The sequence below is a fragment of the Pagrus pagrus genome (genome assembly GCF_965226575.1).
Source record: "Pagrus pagrus genome assembly, chromosome: 3".
Taxonomy (NCBI): Eukaryota; Metazoa; Chordata; class Actinopteri; order Spariformes; family Sparidae; genus Pagrus; species Pagrus pagrus.
In genome coordinates, this window is record NC_140187.1 from 13030185 (window position 1) to 13045606 (window position 15422).

Sequence of the window (15422 nt, forward strand, 5' to 3'; positions counted from 1 at the left end):
TCCACAGGAGCAGATTAACACAGCAGAGGGGAGACCCCGCTTTGTCTACTGGGGAGTCTGATTTCTGGAAGCTTCCTTTAGAGGTGAGTCAGGGTGGAAACTACAGGAGGTGTGAGGAAGGTTAGAGAGGGCGGTAGAGCTGGGGCAGCAAGGGGGAGAGCACTAAAAGTATGGTCCTCTATCTGGCAGGGAATCATCTAACCGGGCAGGAGGAGGCACTATCATGAGAAACCTGTTAATCTGCTCCCCACAAAGCACGACAGGAGTGAGCACGACAGCCGGCTCAGCACACTGGCTTTGAGACAGTGTAAGCATTGACTGAAGAGGGCTGTAAATGTTGAAACTGAAGGAGCTGTCTGGTCAAATAGAGCAGGATATAGAAGTTAGCGGTGAGCAATGAAAGGTTAGAAAGTGTTAGAAGACTTTCTGGGAATGTAGCACAGCTACAGTGGCTGAAGTTTCCACATGACGAAGAGAGGAACAAACACAATGTGGTCTTGCCTCAGCTTCTGTGATATCTTTTAAAGAGCCCAACAGACATGAGGGAGTAGCCAGGTGAGAGAGAGAAGAGAAGATAAAAAAGGAGAGGAGGTTTAAAGTATGTACAGTATAATAAACCACGTAGTGTGAACTCTGTGGGACACTTACAGATTGTCCGGGCTCTCCAGCCTCTCCTGGGTTGCCTTGGAAACCTTGTGGGCCCTGGGATGTAGAAAGAAGACAGAAGCTGTTAGATCAGAGGGAGCGAGAGAGAGTTTCACTTCTTTCCTCTCATTATTGGTCTTGCAGATATGTGCCTGGTGTATGAATTCATTCTTCACCACTTAAACAATGTGTGTCATTCTGCAGGGACAACGCTGAGGAGACCAGGGCGGCAGCCAGAGGGGACTGCTCGGCTGCTTTTGGATAATCAGCAGTGTCAATTAGAGCAGCAAATAAACAGAACTCAATTCCCAGTCTGAGAATTTATAATATATTGTTTGTATTCTACTGTATTGTATGTTTTCCTTTTTTATATCTTCTTGTCTAGGGATAGATATACAGTATATTAAATTTACAGCTAACTCTGGCTCAAAGGTTGTGTTGTGCATGGCCCCTGTCAAATAAAAAAACTAAACTAAACCAAACCTATTTTTACATGCGGTGCCCCGACTTTAAAAAGTCATTAATGTGAACAGAAAATTAATCACCAAGATTTTTTTAAGCAAAATTACAAAACAATACGCTGCAGCTTCTTAAATTCGATTTTTTGCTGGTTTTCATCATCTTCTCTGACAGTTAATCTCTGATATTTTATCGACCAAAGAATCAATTCATCACTGAATAATCAAATAAGCAAAGCAACTGAAAACAAGGATTGGTCGGTTATGTAGTAAATCTGTGTAATTTGTAGCTAATTTTACTATCTTAAAGGTGCACTATGTAGTTTTGGAAAATAAATCTTAAAAAGTTTATATTCACAATATTAATAAGAAAATAATACAAATTCAGGAATATTTCTTTCATTATAAATGAGCCGTCCTGAAGTAAAACAGTATGAAATTGTTTGTTTATTCCGCTTATTCAGTCGTGACTGATGCTTTTCTTCCCCTTTTCTCTTAAAATTTCTTCCCCAAAACTACACAATGCACCTTTAATTTCCAGTTTAAAAAATGAGAAGTTATTTGAATATAGGCCTGCAAAGTCAGGTACATATACACCTGCAGCAGTGTTGAGTAAAACTACAGTTATAGAGTTATTCACACTGTATCCCTGTGTCTGTTTGTCTACGTTACAATCTGCAGCTACCTCCCTACAAATGTCATCTGGTTGAGACAGACATTCCTTTGTTTGAATCCTGTCTAAAAGCAGTCAAAGGTGTCCGAGGAGAAAGCACGTCTCTTTAACTGTGGGTGAGTAAAGCCATCAAGTTGAGGCAAGTCAGCTGGCATCACCTCCAACTTAATAGCTCTCCTCAGAAGGCTGGGAGGGCTCAAAGGGCTACAGGTGGAGCTTGGTTGTGGGCAAGAGCAGAAAAGTGTGGGGTGTGTGTGTGTGTGGAGGTGTAAGCCCATAGGCTCTATGAACGGTAAATTGACAGGTGTTGCTGCAGTATGTCCGTGTTGTGGCATCGGAAAAAGCCCTGCAGCCTGCAGCTGTGAGACGAAAGTATTCTCCGTGTGCCACCTTCCTCCGGAAAACAGGGCTGTGTGTAAACACTGCTGTCTGCCGGCATTGTTGCTAAAGTCACTGGTCATTTTGAGGTCATTATTGTTATTGAATACACTCGGAGGAAGTGTGCACACAAGACATCAAGCACATTACAATTATGAGATTTAGCCTGGAGTTTCCTGTCTGTGACCGAGCACAGGAGCTCGTCTACAGGTGCACCTGGCTTGTGTGCTGTCTGAAGTGTAGAGGAGGTACTTACAGGTGATCCGGTGGGGCCAGGTGGTCCTCTGGGACCCATAGGGCCCTGATGGGAAGAGACAAGAGACACAACATCAGGCTAACGACAAATAGTTGACCAATACACACAGTTTAAACAACACGAACATGAATCACAATTATTTTTTGTTCTTTAGGAGGTGTTAAGGGGAAAAGAGCCATTTTTGTCCACTTCTGTCAGAAGCTCCCCAAAAATGATCACCTGCTTTGCCCTCAAGCTCCACAAAACTCAACAGCTCTACCTGTCAAATCCATAAATCGTTTGAAATTCCTCACCGGCATTTAGACTTTTCTCTCTAACCTCCTCTGTTCACTGACAACTCCCTCCTCCTCTTCCCTCGGCTCTTTTTCCCACCCGCTGTGTGTTTCTAAAGTTCAAAGGTCACCAGGAGTACTGCTGTACTCTTAAGTGTTTTTGAACTCTACATGACTTTTTACACCTTGACACAGAACGAAAAACAACACTATACCCCAAACTGTCTGGTTTTCGTCAAATGTTTCATCCTTCAGTGTTTCAGGCATCAGAACAGGAGGTGAGATTTTTTTCTTCTCTGTGGCTGAATGTTAATCTTCTCTGCGAGAGCTTCTGGTTGGAGTCACACGCCAAAGTAATTTCTACTTCAACTTCATGCATCACTGCTCAAGAGGAGAAAATCACATTCTGTGAAGGTGATGAGCCAAATCCCCCGTTGCCGTTTCCCTCCGTGCGACTTTATACCTCGCGCAGACACGCACAAAGAAGATCAGCTGTAAAAGGAACGATTTAAAAGTTGGTGTCGAAAAAGTTCCAAAACGACTTGATTCTGATTACTTGTGACAGCTTTCCTCTCGGATAAAAACATATTCCTTTCAGTAGACTTGCGTTTATAAGCCCACATTTTAGCATCATGGTTGTGCTTTATAAAAAAAATCGAGGATGGCAGCCAAAGAAAAGTCACAGCACGACACAGTGGTCCTCAGAAGCGAATCAAAGTCCCCTTTCAGTGGGTGTGGGAAGCCTTCGCCACAGCGGGTCAGAAACGTATCAATGGGGCTCTATATCGCCAAGACGTCGGAGTGTGTGTTTGAGGGACATGCATACATTTGAGTGAAAGCGTTGTTTGACTGGCTGGTATGTAGGTGTAGGGTTCTGAGGGGGTGCATAAGCTTCACTTGTGATTTAACATCAGTCCGGTCTGTACTCTCCCCCAGCAGGCTGGTAAACGCCAAAGTAAACCGGCTTCAAAAAGAGCCAGTATTGTGGCGAGCTCCAGACAGACATGTGGAAGGACAGTCAGTAGGAGCGAAGCCACACAGACTGCTGCTAACTAATCGACTCCACCTCCCTACCCCCCCCTTCCACCTCCTGGCGTCTCAAACCTCTGCTGGGCTGAGTCGTTGCCAAGCTGCTAAACCAAAATAGCTCCCAGTGTGCTCTTCACTCCTCACTCCTTCTCCGGCGGGCTGCCATGCCAGCTAACTGACTGCAGCGGTGCATTTTCATGGGCTTGAAATATAATAAAGATCAATGGCTGTTTCCTCAGTTTAGAAAATTACCCCTCTGTACTCCGTGTGAGATGTTTACTTTCCATCAGGACGTCTTAGTCTTTTTATCCAACACAGGGGAGGCTAAATGTTATCCCTGACTTTTTCCTTCAAAACCATTAACAGAGGAGGGAGAGAAACTTGGCCAGGACCGATCCGATCCAATGTTATTATCGAGTGCCGATACAGATCCCGATTCCATACTTGTGTTTTTATGAATTATTAATATATAATAATATCCAGTACTCCGTTCAGGCAGAGCTCTCACTGGACGGTAAACCTGCCATGACATGAGGCCGTCTGCAGGTAAGCTAACCCAACATGTCCTTAGTTTGGAGATATTTTAGTCTCAAAATACAGAAAATATCGGTTCAGGTAGTGGAAATGGATTGGAAAAACAAAAAAAAGTGGAAAAAACATAGCTGATGCTACAAATCACAGGTCTTGAGTCGGTAATCTTCCTTGTTTCCTCTCATCCGTGATGAATTTAAATCCTACATGGGTATCTCCTCTCCTGGTGAAGAACGATGATGATGCTACCGTGTCCATCTTGCAGTTTTCATATTTGATAACCATGTGATGCTTCTCTGGTTGTTTGTGCCCCTCCAGTGAGGTAAAAGTGCAGAGGCACTGGAACCGGAAGGGATTCAGAGTTTTTGTTCAAAGACACTTCGAAAAGGCCTTCTTCTTCTTCTTCAGACGGAAAGACGGTCTGTCTAATCATTTCTCCTCGCTCTCGATTCCTTTCGAGAGTGTAGCATCCGAGCAGATTCATAACCATCTGACTGTTAAAAATAATAAGTGGCAGCAGGTCTCATCATCGCTCGCTCACCATTGGTCCTTGCATCACACCCATCTGTGCGCCGCCAGCCTTCTCGTCGAATCCACCAGCCATCTGAGCAGCAAAGTTCTGGAAAAGGCAGAAGAAGAGGGAGCATTAAGGCTTTTTACATGATAATTCCCAAAATCTCATGCAGAGTGACGAGACAGATGTTTGCTTTTACAGAGTTTCCTGATGGACACATAGCTTCACTTGATGCTAAAGTAATCGCTAACTGCTGCTAACTGTAGCTGCCGTTAGCTAGTTAGCTCAGTCAGCTGCAAGGATGTTACATTAAAAACAGGGAACCAGTGTTGGAGACGGAGCCCCATTCATTCCTAAGTGGCACATGAAGCCAAAATGGCTCGACTTTCTGGCTCTAAAATTACCAAGATCTTTCAAGTTGTTGGGCCGACGGCTAACTTCCGTTTTTGGGCCCGGCTAACTTGATGATGATTTCATCGTGCTGCTTTTCTGGACTTTCCAAATTTTATTGGACCAAATGGCTCAATTGAGTCATTTTGCTGGACTTATCTGCCATTTTACGGCCACTTCAGCCGTTTTCTATTATCTGACTCTGCCTGGGTACGGTGCTTGGGGAGCGTTTTCTTTCTTCTTCGAAGTTACATTTGTCTCCTTTTACTTTTACTAATCCGTGATCTGCTGAATTGAAAAGGGAAGGTTTCACATTGACTGCAGGGCGAGGCATCTCGTTGGAATACACTAAAGGCCAACAAAAAAATTAACAGCTGATGTTTCATGGTGTAAAATGATTTATCTTGGAGGCCAGATGTGCTGTCACTGATTTTGGAGGATGCTGTGTCACTTTGGCAGAGGGGAGATGATCAGCTTTTTTCATAGATTGTCAGCAGCAGAGCTCATTATGTGAATCCTGATGCAGACAGAGGAGAGACAGAGGGCATGTGAACACTTTTCATCTCTCTCGCCTTCACAAAGAGTCTCCTTGTCTCCCCCTTACTCATACTACCTCCTGCCCTTCCACCTCCCCTCCTCTCAATCCACCTCCTCCCTCCTTTTCTCCTGCAAAGAATGAGAGGCATTCGATCTATTCTCTCTCTCTGCATCTACTCCCTGTTGTCTTTCTGCCTCCACCCAACGCCGGCGATTTCCCACATCTTTTGTGCTCTCGGATTCTTTCATTCTCTGTGCTTATTCCACGCCGCCGAAGTGAAGCCATTCTCGGCCTTGCGTCAGTGTTCGACCTGTCAGCCCCTGTGTCTGCAGTGAATGCTAACTCCCTACTTGTCATGGGATACTTACTCCACCAAGGCCAGGGGGTCCATTAGGTCCTGGAGGTCCAGGGGGGCCGGGGTTTCCGGGGGTACCAGGCTCACCATCTCTGCCGCGGGGACCAGGGGTTCCCTGAAATGGATAGATAACATTAAAATTAATAAAATCTTTTATTAAATCTATTAAAAGGACAAGAATTTTACCCAATGTTGGGTCAGTGTGATTACTATGACCTAACATCAAATGATCAGTCTGATTCCAAATTACTGAAAACTTTCAAAAAAGTCAGAAAACCATTCCCAAGTAAAGTAGACGATCAAATTTAAGTTTTATGAGCTAAAAAGTTTTAAAAACTTAAAATTATTAGTCTACTTTACCTGATTTTTTTTTTCAGTAAAGTGATTTTGTCAGATTTTGGTATCATTTGGTCCACAAAATGTAGGAAAAAAATAAAAGTAAAGAAACATTCCCCAAAGCCCAAGTTGACATTCTGTCTTTTTTTGTCTGACAACCAAAAGATATTCAGTTCATATCACAGAAAACAACATAAAATCACCAAATATTCACATCTGAGGAGATTTTTCGCAAATTTTACTCACAAAATGACTGTAAATAGTGTCGACTGATCTTCTGTTGATCAACCTATCGATTATTCTATACAACAATTTCACTCTACTTCAATATGCAGCTCAAATTTATATTTTTCTATCTGCAATGTGCTTTTTGACAACTGAGAACACCATTCCTTTTACTGTAAATTAGATATACTTGACTAGAAATCCTCGTTAATTTTAATCCTATTTTATATCAACAAGCCCCACATAAACCACAAAAACACATAAAGCACAGACCTATTAATCACACACACTGTGCAACCTGTGTATCTACCTACTTTACTCAGTAAATAACTCGGTTGTTAGTTTTACAGTGTACGAGCGCAGTAAAGTGTTAAATAATACTAGTTACAAGCCACTATTGATTAATTCCAGGCCTTTGAGCCAATATTTGAGCTCAGTTGTACTTTGGATAAATCATTACACAGCTGCTGGCAGACGATGCACCACTGGACTACATGTGTCAGATACTGTTGACAGAAGCCTAATGCTCACTTGAACCTTCTCCAAACTGCGATGAAAGTCTACATGAGGGAACACGACTAAACCTGATCTGCAAATAGCCATCCATCACGATGAAAGTTTGTCTTTTTCAGCCAAACTGGACATTATAAAGGTTTAAAAAGCTCAAAAAAAGAGCTCTAATAATTAATACACAATACAAAACAAAGTACATTTGCTTTTTCTCAGAGGTTGTAAACCCCACTGATGATTTATCAGAGCAAATCAGACTACCTGGCATACCTCTGTGCATGTAGTGACAAATTACCCTGCGAGGGGATCCTGAGCCAAAGAATGTGCTGAACACCTAAAAAGCTGCTCAAACATCTGCTCGCCAAAATCAGCCTTGTGCTTCAATCTGCATAAAAAAGACAACTACACGACATAATCTCCTCGCCAGAACCCGATTTCACATCCAAGTGTTGTTACATTAATGCAATGATGAAAGACAGGCGAATGCGGTGGCGCATGATCTCCCACACCGGCTGACTGAGGCCTCGGAGGTTTACATTATGAGCCTCCGACAGTCCCACATCTGTTAAACAACCCAGACCGCACTGCCTAATGGAAACGACACATGACTAGTTAGACTGAGCTGCTCAATGAAAGGCCACCATTCTGCAAACCTGCAAGCCAGAGCAGATCCACCCACCTCACCCCCCGAAGACCTGCAGCTATCAGACTCAATAGGACATACTGTACCTCTTAAAGGAGCAGCAGCGTGTTGGTTTAGTTCTTGGCGTGAAAATGTCAAGAGAGGCGATTATTTTTTCTTTAAATTTAAACTGACCTTCTCTCCTTTGTCTCCTCTTGATCCACGGGGTCCTTGCTCTCCTGGTGGGCCCTGGTGAACAGGAGACAGTGAAGGAGTCAGCGACTTCAGGTGTTTCCTCAGAAGAAACAGCTGTAGCTTTTGAACTCTGCTGCTGTTATGTCAGATCAGTTTCCATTTCCTGTCACCGCGGCTGGCAAGTGAAATGTCTCTAAATGCTCTTGTATGGTTTCTATTTTGTGTTCTTTATTTATTAAAGTTATATAGACCTTTTTTACTTTTTCTCTTACTTTCTATATTTATCTGTACCTTTTTCTGTCATTATCCCTGCTGGGGATCAACAGAGGTTTGTCTTATCTTGTCTTATCTTATCTTATCTTATCTTATCTTATCTTAGATGCAGTCTCTTTCTATCTTGAATTCATACATTAAGATTGTATAAGCTTTCAAACAGCAGAGATGATTGAAATGTGTGCGTACCATTGGGCCACCTGGTCCTCTTGGTCCTACAACCTGTGCAAGCAAAGGAAAGAAAACAGTCAAGATGTCAGTTATCTCTTATAAAATGCAGTCTTTTGAAGTCATGTTTAAATGTCGCATATGAAGCACACAAACTAAACACTAAGGCTTACATTAACCAGATGTATTTACACACGTGAGGTTTAAGTCTCTGTGCACTCGGGGGGAGGAACCATTACCGTTAATTGCTAATCTCTTCGGGCACAGCATTATAAGAAACATACAATAAACAATGCCTTCTTATTTCCTGCCGTGAACTCGTATTCCCTCAGAGTTGTAAAGCATTTCCAGGTGCAGCTCTGCAGCAGCAGCAGCAGCAGCAGCAGTGGGGAGTTTACTCTCTCCCTCTTCTTCTTCACTGGCCTATAAGAATCTTTATGGAGGTTCGTATGGAGGCCTTATTGTGCTCGGCTGTCGCACTGATGAGTGGGCTGACAGACCTGCCTCCTCCTCCTCTGAGTCGCTGCTTTCTTTCTTAAAGTCCTGGTTATTCTACTTATTTCTCACATTACTACAAACTATTCTTACACCCACAACCAGGCAATAAATGCTAACAACAGTGGGGGAATGTAGCTAAGTACATTTACTCAAGTAATTGAAATGCTCGTACTTTACTTGTGTATTTCTGTTTTATGCTACTTGAAACTTACTACTCCGTAACGTTTATTTGACAGCTTTTGTTAGATTTTACATTCAGGGAGTATGATGAGTGTATAATATAATATCTAATAGATTTACACCCACATGGTTAATTTTTGGTCATTTGTACTTTTGCTTTATAGATTTTAAGTACATTTAATAAGAATCTGAATACTTCCTCCACTACAGGCTACCAATAGAGGCTTGTAAGCATTTTGTGTCAGGATGAAAGAGATCTTGATCACTTCAGATTTTAAACTCCAAAATTAATATTTTCAAATGAAAAGGTTGGTTAGTTGTTGTCTTAGACTGTGGTGTCGACTTACATCGGTGATGTCTCCAGGTTCACCTTTCTGACCCTGATGTTGAAAAGATAAAACATAAAAAACACCAATTAGGATTAAAAAAGCACAAAAAGATTTCAGATTTCAAATCATTTTCCAGTTATTCTTTGTTGGCCTCTAAGAGGCAGGGTCTGCAAAGTACATCTGATGGAAAATCAGCAATTTTGAGGAAACTGGTCTGCAGCAAAATGTCCTCTACAGTATCATTAGACACATAAATATGGCACGCAGTGTCGAGAAGGAAATAACAATCATCCGTCTGGCGAAGCTCTTTCATATCAAAGTCTAAATCCATAAACTACAGGCAGCACTGACATCAGTCTGGGATGGATACAGGTTTAATTGTAGATGCTGGCGAGCTTCATTCACACACAGATGATCATACACAGACACACACAGCAGCAGAGCATCTTAACATCCTACAGTGTCTCACCTTAGCTCCAGGTGCTCCTGTTATGTGGTCAAGCAGGTTAGAGGGGAGAAACAGACCACAGTTAGCGAGTGAATAAACAATCCATGAAGGTAGCACAGTATTTCCCCTGAAAGAGAGTCTATAAGTGCTGATGGCTAATTGTACCATCCTAATTTAAACTACTCTGAAGACCACCACCAAATCACGTTTGTGGTACCCGAAGAGCCCATCAGGATTGAAAAAGTGTTGGTTAAATCACCATCTTAAGAGTTCAAAGCAGAAGCAAAGCGGCTGCAGATAAAAAGCAAAAGAATTGGAATAACTTGCCTCGGGTTAATCAATTAACATCAAATCTTATGTTTATGGCATTTCTATACTTTGTAGCATTATAATAAGCATCAGTAAGTAGCATTGTTGTGATTATTGTGTTGACTGCATATTTTGTCGGCAGGGCTGAGTATCGATGAGGTTTGAAATTATCTTTCTAGTTACAATACAAAACCTACATTTTACCCTATTTCCAAAACCTTTGCCTCAATGAAATAGACTAAAATTTGAAAAATTTGGCTTTAAATCAGAAACTATCTGATCCAAAAATAAGTTAACAAGATGATGAATCTTCAACTTTCATTACTTGACAGTCTTTGATAGACGGTAATCTGGACACATCGTGTATAAGTAGTATAAAAATGTATATAGGTTCGACATCCAGCCCTATTTGTAGATAGTTACTAACTTAAAATGATGCTGTACATGTTGCATACTTCTTACCAAGCACTTCATTTAGCCTTAAATGAAAGAAAAGCATTTAATAAAGTATTTGAATCCACAAGCATGCATTGCAAACAGTGACACTTCTGATTTCACGCGTGCTCCTCAACTGACTCTGTTTACATTTCCAAAGCTGGCCAACGAGCTCCTTGTTTATCAGGAGGCCGTTTTAAATATGGTGAATAGCTCCTTCAAAAAGTCTCAGTGGAGAGTGTCACAGTTTTTCTTGCCATCAGATCTGCAGAACTCCACAGAGAGGATATAGAGTAGAAATGCGAGGCCGTGTCTGCTTGACTGAGGTATTTCCTTAATGACTCCCACATGTTTTCATGATACTCTGGGAAGGAGAGAGTATTCAAACAAGATGGGGCCAAGGTGAGCCAGCGATGGAAAAATGACGTTGAGGTAGCATTTCACTGAAATCAGCTCAGAAGCATCACTGTTGTCGTTTATTTCATCATTTGTTTGCTTTGGGGACAAAACACTGTATTGAAATCAAAGGCTGACGTAAAGGCCTGATTTTAGAGGTTAAACTGGGCCAACCTTTGATTCATACCAAACTCCCCGTGTCATTTTCTCCCCAAACTAAACAACATGATCTCGTGAAGAGTAATTTATTTATGAGAGGTGTGAGATAAATAAATTACGACCAATGGGCGGAGACGGGTCAGCTGCGCAGATGGGGCAACACTCTCCGAATGGGATTTCAGGTTTGGGGCAGTCTTTTAGCTCCTCGCAGACAATTTCATCACACAGGACGGTTCCAGTGTCACACACACAGATGCGACAAGGCTCTGGTTTCCAGACGTCCTTGTCGCTATAGCGCTGTCCGTCTTGCATACAGCTAAAAACATCTTCCTCTGTGTGTGAGGTCATAGTAAGGCCCGGGCAGGTAGATGGTGGGAGGAAAAAAGGAGATTATGCATCAGGTATGACAACATGTTACTCATACACAACAACGTTTGTATTTAACACATTTGCAGTGCGTTAACAGGTAGTCCAAAGTGTTAATACTTAAAAATGGTGTTGAAATTCTTAAACCTAGACAAAAAAATAACCCAAAAAACATTTGAATTTGATATTTCTTTCACTGGGTTAGAGTGAGCTGTGTTGTTCAGCAGGGCAGATGGTAACAGATGGGACTCAAACTGTGGCCATTTACCTTTTATAGTGGATGACAAACAAACAAACAATTACTTTCATTAATGATCATTCCTCCCATTATTTTCTTGAATAATTGACTAATAGATTTGCCCATAAAATGCCAGAAAATAGTGAAAAATGTGTGTTATAATATCCCACAGCCCAAGTAAGTGATATTCCTTAACAGTTTCAAACTCCAGATATCCAGTTTCTATCATACATGACAAAGAAAAGCAACAATCTTCACATTTAAGATGCAAATATTTGGTATTTTTGTTTGAAAAGCTACTAAAACCAGTAATTGATCACCAGGATAATTGCTGATTAACTTTTTGTCGACTGTCTAACAGATTAATCGACTAACTGTAACAGCTCTGCTCCATCTAAAGCTCAACTTCCCCTGATTTGAATCTCGCTGTTGCACCTTTGCTGCACGTCACTCCCCTGTCTGCTCCTACTTTCTCTCTCTCTGTCCACTTGTCTGTACACAACCAAATAAAGGCTAAAATGTCCCAAAAATAATCTTAAAAAACAAAAAAATATCTAGTGCCATCCTTCCATTAATCAATAACCAACAGTGAGTCTAAATACAAAAGCATTGCAACCTATCCGGTAGCCACAGGATGGCAGTGTAACATAACAGAATCACAGCGCGGCTGAGCAACACCTGCAGGAAACCTCCAATAACTTCACAGGAGCTGGAGACCCTGCGCCTAAATTCCTCGACAAGTTAAATATAGGGCGAGTTTACATTGCGGGAGACTCCCTAATTTACTGCAAAGGGGGACAGACTTTGCATTCAGTAAATGAAAAATGTTTGGATTTTTTCTGACCACAGCTCGGCAAAGGGTGCATGGACGCTGAACGTGATGGAGGAGGGGCATGTTTCAATACAGGTACTGTACTTGGTCTAAATCGCACCACTCAAAGAAATGCAACAATGAAGTCAGTAATTAACCATATTCCTGTTTCGTTTTCCAGTCTGGCAGCTCACTGAAAAAGTCAACAGCAGGCCAAACAGTTGCTCAAAGAAATGCTCTGATTGGAGCCAGTGAACCTGGACCGGGGGGTGAAAGTGGTCGACGCTCCAGAAGAAAGAAAGGCCTCGGGGTACAGGCTGCTGATAGTGTGAGAGGAGAAGGAGCAAGTACAGTAGCTATATTTACCTTTGAGCGCTGCTTAAGTCTAGGCAACCTAGCGGACCTCAGCAGCTATGAATGAGGTCTTTCTGGAAAGGGACAGAGTGGGCAATTCACAAACTATTGCCTTGTATAAACACGGGGCGCATTTCTAAACCCCATCTGGAAGCCATAGCTGTGTCAGATGCCAATTCAAACACATCAGAGAAAAGAAAATGGTCAGCTTTCAGGCACATACCTTGTGGTTTCTGACATTTAGTTTTACAGGCCTGGACGTTCTATCAAAGGAATGCACCTGTCCTTTTCATTGACTCAGATATGTAAGATTCCCCAGATATTTTGGGACAAGGGCTCCTCTGTAGGCTGGAGAGCTGATAGAAAGCTGGCTTTTCGCCACTGGGGATAATTTGTACGTCTCCTCTCCCATATGTTGGCAGCCATACTGTTTTACCGGGGAGTAAAATGAAAATGAACAAAAGTGAAGCCAGGTGGAGGACAGTCGAGTCAACTCTGCTTTCAGTGTATTTAGTAACTTTGAGCCCTCTTCTATCTCTGTCTGATTGGCTTTATGACCTCCTCACCTACACGAACAGTCAGTGGCTTCAATATTGAGAGTTAAAGAAGTGACCCCTGTCCCCTCTGAGGGCCACTGAGCCTGCTGTGCTGGGGTCACGTTCAGACCTCTTTGCCACTTCGGCGTCTCCCAGAAAAATGCAGCAGAAAGAAGGGCTCGCATTATATCCAAGGGGCATATTTCTCTGAAAGGGTAACCTGAGACTTCCAATTGCTTTGGTGTTGGTATTTCCCCCTTTTTTTCCACTTTCATCTGTGAAATACACCTTTCCTTTGCTTTAAAAGCTTGAAAACGTTTGACCTATTGTATACTGAGAAGACTCTCAATAAAAATTCCCCCTGTCTTATATTTTTCCAATCACCTCTCTCTTGCACCTTGGCTCTGTCACTTTCTGGGCTGACTGTCACTGCTTATGGGTAATCTTTTAAGCAGATGGAAAGCCTGAAATCATATGGAACATTATTTCTGGCCCCAATCTGCTGGCATACCTTCACTCTCTTGTGGATACTAAAATCAATACTGATGATGAATAATCCCCAAAAAACTGCAGAGACAGTAGAAAGTCTGCAGGTATGAAGATGAACGCAGGAGCCGTTTGATTATGATTTTATGGAAATTTGGGTTATTAGTGCACCTTTCCGCCTCAACAAGCCAGGATTCGCCTGGATGCCCTCTGACAGCAATGGAATGTGAACACTTTTCACCAAAGGCCCTTGAGCCTGACCACCTTTCACTTCTTGCCCATCCCCTCCTCCCCCCTCACCCTCTATATTAAGTGAATCTGCAGTTTAAAGGAGAGCCTGTCAAGGCCCCTAAAGCACCCACAGGTGTCCGGCAGCTTAACTTGGGAAAGAAGGGGGAGGTAGAGCTCCATGGCAGGGGATCCAAATCTGAATCTTACAAAATGATTTTCACTTTCCAATCAAAATCCACGAATCTAAACTTCAACGAGACTTAATAAATGCTGAAAACTTAAATGTCTTCACAAAAGCAAGAAAAAAACCGCTCCTGCTCTGTGCGCCTTATTTCTGCGTAAACGTGCCACTTCTCTCCATCCAGTGCATCACTTTTACGCACTTCCACAACTCTGATATGTTCAGTTTTATCACACCTTACAGATACTTTCAGATCAGCGCTCTTTGTAGACGGAAGGTCCGCAGCTACCATCATTTAGATAACTTTTTTAACGAGTCTCCAAACGATCATGAACTTTCTGTGCGTAAAAGTTGCGAGGGGATAACCAAACCTCCTCCAAGCACCAAAACAAGCCTCTAAACTTGTCCAAAGTTGAGATGATGGATAGAAAACCTTTTTTTTTTCTCTCGGACACCTGCTCTCTTTTATGCACCTTATGACAACTTTTCTTCACAGCTCTTTGAGAGAAATAAAAACACTTACGGTCGTCCTCCTGACATCTCACAACGGCTAATAGACAGACTTGGGTTGCTACAAGTAGCAGTACAGTCCTGGAATCCATAGAGCTGAACATGTCTAAATATTAGACATGCAGGGCCCACAGGGGAGAAACAAGGGTGCGAAGGGAGCGGAGGCTTCTCTTCAGTATTTGGTGTGTGTGTCCCCGGTTATAAAAGCCGAATCATTCGAAATTCACCCTTCCCAAGAAAAAAAAAACAAAAAAAACGATGGGGGGAATCCAGCGGCAGGACCCGGACCTGCAGCAGAAACTCAGCACCGACCGCTTCAGGCCAGACGCTGTAGTTTTATGTCCCCGTTGCCTTCAATGAATCTTCGTATATTCCCAAATATCAGTCCGGCCCCTTGCCCCCCGTCAGGCTGTAATCTGAGCCCTGCTTCCCTCCCATTCTGTCTCCCAGGTTTTATTATTCCAGTCCCAGACCACTCCTTTCCACACGTGCTGCTACTGAACCAAAAAAAAAAAAAAAGAAAAAAAAAACTTGAAACTTTTCCCCCCAACTTTGGTGCCCTCCCACTTTCTCACCCCCGCCTTGTT

At 42.5% G+C, this 15422-nt stretch overlaps 1 protein-coding gene across 2 annotated transcripts in view; it reads right to left on the reverse strand.

The window, feature by feature from the left end:
* col2a1b (collagen, type II, alpha 1b) overlaps nucleotides 1–15159 on the reverse strand; it is a 47874-nt gene extending 32715 nt beyond the window's left edge. Inside the window, exons 1-10 of one of the 2 annotated variants that reach the window (XM_084348730.1) lie at nucleotides 14849–15159; nucleotides 11245–11454; nucleotides 9845–9861; nucleotides 9394–9426; nucleotides 8390–8422; nucleotides 7928–7981; nucleotides 6053–6154; nucleotides 4784–4861; nucleotides 2411–2455; nucleotides 649–702 (exon numbers count right to left, since the gene is read on the reverse strand). In XM_084348730.1, the coding sequence (XP_084204856.1) occupies nucleotides 649–702; nucleotides 2411–2455; nucleotides 4784–4861; nucleotides 6053–6154; nucleotides 7928–7981; nucleotides 8390–8422; nucleotides 9394–9426; nucleotides 9845–9861; nucleotides 11245–11454; nucleotides 14849–14939 (717 nt within the window). In that variant the 5' untranslated portion in view covers nucleotides 14940–15159. The remainder of the gene's footprint in view (nucleotides 1–648; nucleotides 703–2410; nucleotides 2456–4783; nucleotides 4862–6052; nucleotides 6155–7927; nucleotides 7982–8389; nucleotides 8423–9393; nucleotides 9427–9844; nucleotides 9862–11244; nucleotides 11455–14848) is intronic. The other variant, XM_084348731.1, reaches the window with a different exon arrangement.
* Between the last annotated feature and the right edge of the window lie 263 nt (nucleotides 15160–15422).